General features: G+C 31.5%; 1 protein-coding gene across 1 annotated transcript in view; it reads right to left on the bottom strand.

The window, feature by feature from the left end:
- Positions 1-2471: 2471 nt before the first annotated feature.
- LOC105331269 (collagen alpha-3(VI) chain) overlaps positions 2472-6767 on the bottom strand; it is a 30787-nt gene continuing 26491 nt past the window's right edge. Inside the window, exons 17-21 of the mRNA XM_034447198.2 lie at positions 6525-6694; positions 5935-6120; positions 5726-5853; positions 4544-4886; positions 2472-3997 (exon numbers count right to left, since the gene is read on the bottom strand). Coding sequence (XP_034303089.2) covers positions 3882-3997; positions 4544-4886; positions 5726-5853; positions 5935-6120; positions 6525-6694 — 943 coding nt within the window. The 3' untranslated portion in view covers positions 2472-3881. The remainder of the gene's footprint in view (positions 3998-4543; positions 4887-5725; positions 5854-5934; positions 6121-6524; positions 6695-6767) is intronic.

The raw sequence follows: 6767 nt of genomic DNA, 5'->3' as shown, positions 1-6767 counted from the left end.
GGATAATTATGCTACTGCAAAGGTGGCATTTTTGCACCCGCTTAATATGCAGTTTTGGAATAAGCTAAATACAATGTATACGAAATGATAGACCAATCACCATTGTCTAGAGAGTATATAACCACTTTTGTTTTAAGCGTGTTTCACATGACAGGGGATCTCAGGTATGCAGAATAGAATATGTTTTAATTAGCGATTTATATATTGTTATGCTTATCGACTAGCTTTCAATTGGAGTTTAGGTTAATGAAAATAAGATCAAAAATGAAAAATAAGTGAAATCGTATTTTTAATATACATGTACCAATATATATTATTATACTTTCATGTTAAATACTGAAATCTGATTGGTTTAGAAGCAGTTGGTAATCCGTTCTATTACCCTCAGCGTTAGCAACACACTTGGCAACGGGTAACACAACGAATTGTTACATGCGCGTAAATTATGCGCGTACGGTTCGCCGTATAATTCACTTCATTTCTATATAAAAACAGTAAAATTTTCTTTAAAAATAAGACGTTAAGTATAATAAAATAAATAGTGCCTGCTTGGGAGGGTAACTGTTGGAATTGATACCCCTCGAAAACCATTGTCAACCTCCGCTTCGCATCGCTTGACAATGGGTTTCTCGGGGTGCCAATTTCAATAGGTATTCTCCCAAACAGGCACTATTTATATAATGTACGTCATCAATATAAAAAAGAGGGCACATATATTAGCCCTGTTGTATACAGCACTGACAGTATCACTAGAAGACATATACTGTATATGTATAAATACATTTTAAGCTTTTTGTTTACATATATATAGGTTACCCGCAAACCATTGAAAATCTTGAAATACATTGGTAATAACACATAAGATGCCTTTGTGAATATCAATTCATACTCTATCAACAGCTATGGACATACTGCAAAAAAGTCCTCAAAATTAACCAAGTATTGTCATGTTGTAAATTTTGTATTTACTGACACCCGGTAAATTCAAAATTTACAACATGACAGTATCACGATAGGATAAATTTGTAAAGACAGCAACAAACTACATTTGTATCAAAGTTTCCAATGTTCATTTTGGTTAATGTTATGCTATAAGACAAATTATGATGAGTGTGTCAGTCGAACCGAGACCCCGGATCTGAAGTGTATCTACCCACTTGGGGAAGTTTCAAACCTTCGTGACATCAGTGGTTCATCGCAAGCCTCGAATTGGAAAGTGACGTCACGGTCAAAGATACACACTGCATAACACAGACTTTTGTTTGGTCCTTTCAGTTAGAGGTCTCTACAACCAGAGTATAATGGTGATATTTCTATTATTATAAAAAAGAATTAGATTGATTTCATGTAAAAATTGTAGATAGAATAAGAATTTAAAGAATTGTTTTTCTAAAAATAGTACGATACAATCCCTGTATTTAATCTCGTTACATGGTATGCATTTTCTTTTAATTGAAAGAGTTATCTTTTTGAAATAATACAAAGTAAACATAATGGATCTCCTTTGCATGTGTACGATCTGTCTGCTTGTCTTTGCTGGTTGTGCTGATTACGTCACAGCCAATGGATACGGCGGCGCCCTGTCCGCCTACAGCTATGCCAGACCACAGGTCTATGACGCTATGGCCAATTGCAAGCTCTCTCTAGGATACTTGAGTTAGTTGAGTAGTAGGCTAATAGGTGGACTATTCAGCGGATTCCAGGTAGACAATGGTGTAACTCAACAGGTAGACAATGGTGTAACTCAACAGGTAGACAATGGTGTAACTCAACTTTTTTGCTCAGTTCCTTGCTATAGTTCTTGATAAAACTATGTAAGTACAAAATTAAATCTGATTCATAGATGAATCTGGTCTTTTGCATTATGTGAAACATGAATAACAGAAACTACCCTTAAATACTAAAAGGTAACACTATTTTTAATTCTTGCAAGATGGTCAGAAAACCTTAAAGGCCGAGGTCATAGTATCTAATACTAAGCCGGGCACAGCAGATGAAAATCATTTTTGTGAAAGCAAATTCTTATTTTTATTCGAGACAAATACTTTTATTTTGAAAAAATTCAATATAAATAAAAAATAACACAAAGCAATTCAATGCAAATAACGACTGCATTATATATATATATATATATATATATATATATATATATATATATATATATATATATATATATATATATATATATATATATATTTATATATATATATATATATATATATATATATATATATATATATATATATATATATATATATATATATCCCAAAAGTATATTTTTCTCAGTGTCCGGTGAAAATATAATAAAAGAAAAAAGCAAAAAAAAAAACCAAAAAAGCAACACTAACTGCAAAACATCAGAAAACTAAAAAAAATATAACTGCAATTAGTGTTGCTTTATATATATATATATATATATATATATATATATATATATATATATATATATATATATATATATATATATATATATATAAAACTAGGTTCATGTATGAGTAAAACCGCTTAAAAATTTGCATAAAAAGAACAATTGATTCGAGATGTAATTCAAAACATTTGTAATTACGCATTGATTTTATTGGTTTTTTCCCCCAACAACAATATATTTACCTGTTTCGAACATTTAGCAATATATCACAGATTCATGATAGACTCCAACAAAGCAATATGTCATAGACTTAAACATTAGTAATATCTCACAGACTCAGGCATTTAGCAATATGTCATAGACTCAAACATTTAGCAATATCTCACAGACTCAGGCATTTAGCAATATGTCATAGACTCAAACATTTAGCAATATCTCACAGACTCAGACATTTAGCAACATGTCATTAACTTAAACATTAAGCAATATCTTACAGACTCAAACATTTGGCAATTTCTCACAGACTCAGGCATTTAGCAATATGTCATAGACTCAAACATTTAGCAATATCTCACAGACTCAGGCATTTAGCAATATGTCATAGACTCAAACATTTAGCAATATCTCACAGACTCAGACATTTAGCAATATCTCACAGACTCAAACATTTAGCAATATTTAAGCAATAACGTACAGACTCAAACATTTAGGAAGATTTCATATACTCAAACATTTAGTTACATGTCATAGATTCAAACATTTAGCATTATCTCACAGACTCAGACATATAGAAATATGACACAGACTCATTTCATCATTTACGTCACTTCTGTTCAAATTTGGCGGTCATTTTTAATTTTTAAAAAAGTAATTTTGTCCGGAAGAAATCTCCATAAACTTTAAAGATATCGCTTTGAAATTTTTACTGATGATAGATGTATCAATTCTATAATGTACTGGGGGGTTTAAAATTTTATTCATCAATTTTGCTCAAAACCGGAAGTAGTTCCAATTATTGATATTCACGAGGGATTTCTGTCGTTGAATATGTACAGATTTTTTTATAAACTATTGTGTATTAATAAAAATCATATTTTGGATTATTTTAACACAAAGCAAATTAATAAAACTTTTAATTTACTTGTACCACGCGCAATTATATCTATAATCATCAACTAAATTGTCAAACAAAAACCAGAGAGTAAAATATATGTTATTGAACATTTTATGTAAATGGAGGGACAGTACATAATATTAACTTTGGCACTATCATGTCATGACATATTTAATTAGTATTTACCATATCTATCTGGTTAGACTTTTAATAAGATAAAAGCAGTTCAATTATATATTTCATAGAAATATAGACAAAAGTGTAACACAACTCACACGATGTCAATGTATACATTTGCTAAATATGAAATAAGAAAATAATCAATATAAACAAAAATGAGAGAAGAATCTGAATACCGATGGTTCAAATTAAGCTGTATATTAAGAGGTGGAAAGTAATTTATTTTTTCTTCAATTCTTCTGGTACAAACATAGTTTGGATGAGCACAACACACGCCATCAATGCCATGAGGAAAATAGGCACACACGATATTCCTATTGAGAGCATGAACCACCCTGAAAACAGATATCAGCAGGATGTGTAAAGAGCGAATTATAAAAGATATTTTACGAGCTGAACACACAAGATGTCATTTATTCATAAAATAACATCTTCAAAGAGCTTTTAGATTTGATAGTGTTACCTTTTAGATTTTGTTATTCAGTGAGATTTGATAAAGCTGTTGGTAATATGTCATGCCATCAAATTTGCATATGAAACAATATTTTGAAAGTTTCTTTTGTTTGCAAATATACACAGATGTAACTATAATGTTTATAAAAACCTACAGATATACACAATTCACTTGGATTCCACTGTATTATGAATTACAAAGATATATCTACATGTATATCTATTAGATTATTAATCATCTTTTGATGGACTTAAACTGTAGGATAAGTAAAAATTTGATTTCTTTGAAATGTATCAATTTCAGTGCTTACTTGAAATGCAAAACATGTCTCATTTTGATGTCTGATCTAAATTGGTTCATAAAATTTGAATGTCAAATAGTATATAAATTGTTTAGATAATCAAACTATACCTGTTGGAACGCTTACCTGGTGGCTCATACGTTGTTGTTTTGTTGGGTTTCTTGATGTTGACAATAAGTACCCCGGTAGATTTGTCTTCGTCGTCATCACAACATAACTTTACGATGTAAGAATTATATTGTCTGTAAGAAAATGCAGGTGATTCGCTGGCCATGATGGAGTAATTGACACGGATTCCTGTGTCATTGCCGAAAACCACAAAATTGTTCGTCTTCGGTAACGTACTCTCTAATGAACAGCAAACGCTATCCCCGCTGGGATCTTCAACAATTGTTGTGTACAATTTTGCATCTCCCTCAGTTTCCTCGGTTATGGAGATAACGTTTGGCATACCAAGGACTTCAGGGGGCTTGAATAAAAAATCACCCAAAAAGTTACGAACAATATCAGTTCATACTCCTACAGTTGTCATATTGTAAATTTTGTATTTATTAACAAATACAAAAGACGCGCATAGGCCCTAATGGTCACCAGGTTATAATAAAAGACTTGATCGAAAGAAAGGACATTCGATGATAAGGATCACTTGTATATAACAAAAAAAAAATTGACCTATAGGACCGATATTGGTGTCTGTCTTTACAGAAAGCATATCGATTTCCCTCTTCTTGATTTTAGGCCACACACAGTAAACTCTAAGGTTTTAGTTCTCATAATGTATAGTGACCAAGAGCGTTTTACTGCAAAAATGATTTTTTAGCCAACCTTGAAGGTTAATTTTAGAATTATAAGCACAATATGCTAGGTGTCTAAATGAAAATTTGAAAAAATCTACAGTAGAAATTATCAAATGTACTTCGATTTTTATAAGTTATTTACTCCAGGAAAAAGTTCTTATCTATAGGCCAATATACAAATGATCCTTTTGAACTAACAGAAGAAAATAAGTTGCATAAAACAGGAGTTTTATATACGAGTGGTGATCGAAAATCAGCAAAATACTAGTGGTTATCTGATGATAACTTTATCATTTTATTTTACTCAACAATCGTATAAAAGTATGGCATGAAGGCAAGTTTAAAGTCCATTGGTAAGGTGAAAAGAGCAACTTCGTAATTATATTAATTCATAAAACAGCTGTTTCAAGGTAAACAAAAAAAAAATAATCAAACGTTACATGTCTGCTGAAAATGTTTCAACATACTTTCATGCGCATGCTAATATCAACAAGAGAATCTTAAAGCTTACCATATTCTGTGTTTGAATAGAAACTGTCGCCGTTGCAGTGGTATTACAAGAATCTTTAGCCCTGACAAGGAAGGCATAGTCACTCTTCACTTTGGCTTTCAGGAATCTTTTAGCCACTGTTATTTGGCCTGAAGAAAACGATATCCCTCAATTTCAAATCAACATATAACAAAAAAAGAAGAAATGGATATTTTGAATAAGATCAATACCCGATGTTTCGTCCACCGTGAAATATTCCATAGAATTTGAATATGAGGAGTGTTGCAAGACGGTATAATTAACGACTTCAGCGTAGTCTGCACCGTCTGGCTCCAGTAACGTCACAAAAGATCCGACAGGTAAGTGGTCAGGTATCTTTGCGCTGATTGTCGATGTAGAAAATGATATTGCTGTATCTGGAATATGAAAAACACGGAAACAGTTGTAAAATTTCAAATAACAGAGAGGAAATTGGAAAGAAATGCGTTTTTTCAAAGTGTTCGAGTAAAAACAATACAGGAATTAAGAGTATCATCTCTAAATTTATTCAAAATTAAATTTCTTTTCGTTAAAACTTTCCTCACTACAATTGATGTGCATTGAAATAATTATAATTGAAAACCCTGATTAGGGGAATACTAAAATAAAAATTATATAGACAAATCCTATCATAAAGTTTTGCTGCAAGAAAAATAGTAAGAGAATATACATAGTTCATATCTAGATTAAAGTACAATTTTTTTTTATTAGAAAATATACATTAAACACAGTTGCACCGCCATATAGGTTCTCAAAGCCTTTGACTGATCATAAATCTTACTGTCTTCTAGGCATGCTTTAATAGCATATGCAGTTCCATTGATCGACGTGCCCGAGTTTTTCCAATCGAACTCCTCTCCGATTTGAACATTGTTTGGTGTCACTTTGTATCCCTCCGCACATGGTCCTAAACATGGCCCACTTGTAACTAAATTATCTCCCTTGCTCCGCCTGGGTGTATTTGAAAGACAACAATTTTATAATTCTCTAAAAAAAACGTTGTTCACAATTAAATCATACGATT

Source organism: Magallana gigas, chromosome 2, assembly GCF_963853765.1.
Source record: "Magallana gigas chromosome 2, xbMagGiga1.1, whole genome shotgun sequence".
Classification (NCBI taxonomy): Eukaryota; Metazoa; Mollusca; class Bivalvia; order Ostreida; family Ostreidae; genus Magallana; species Magallana gigas.
Note: the sequence above shows the minus strand (reverse complement) of the source record. Positions and strands in the feature narration are given on the sequence as shown.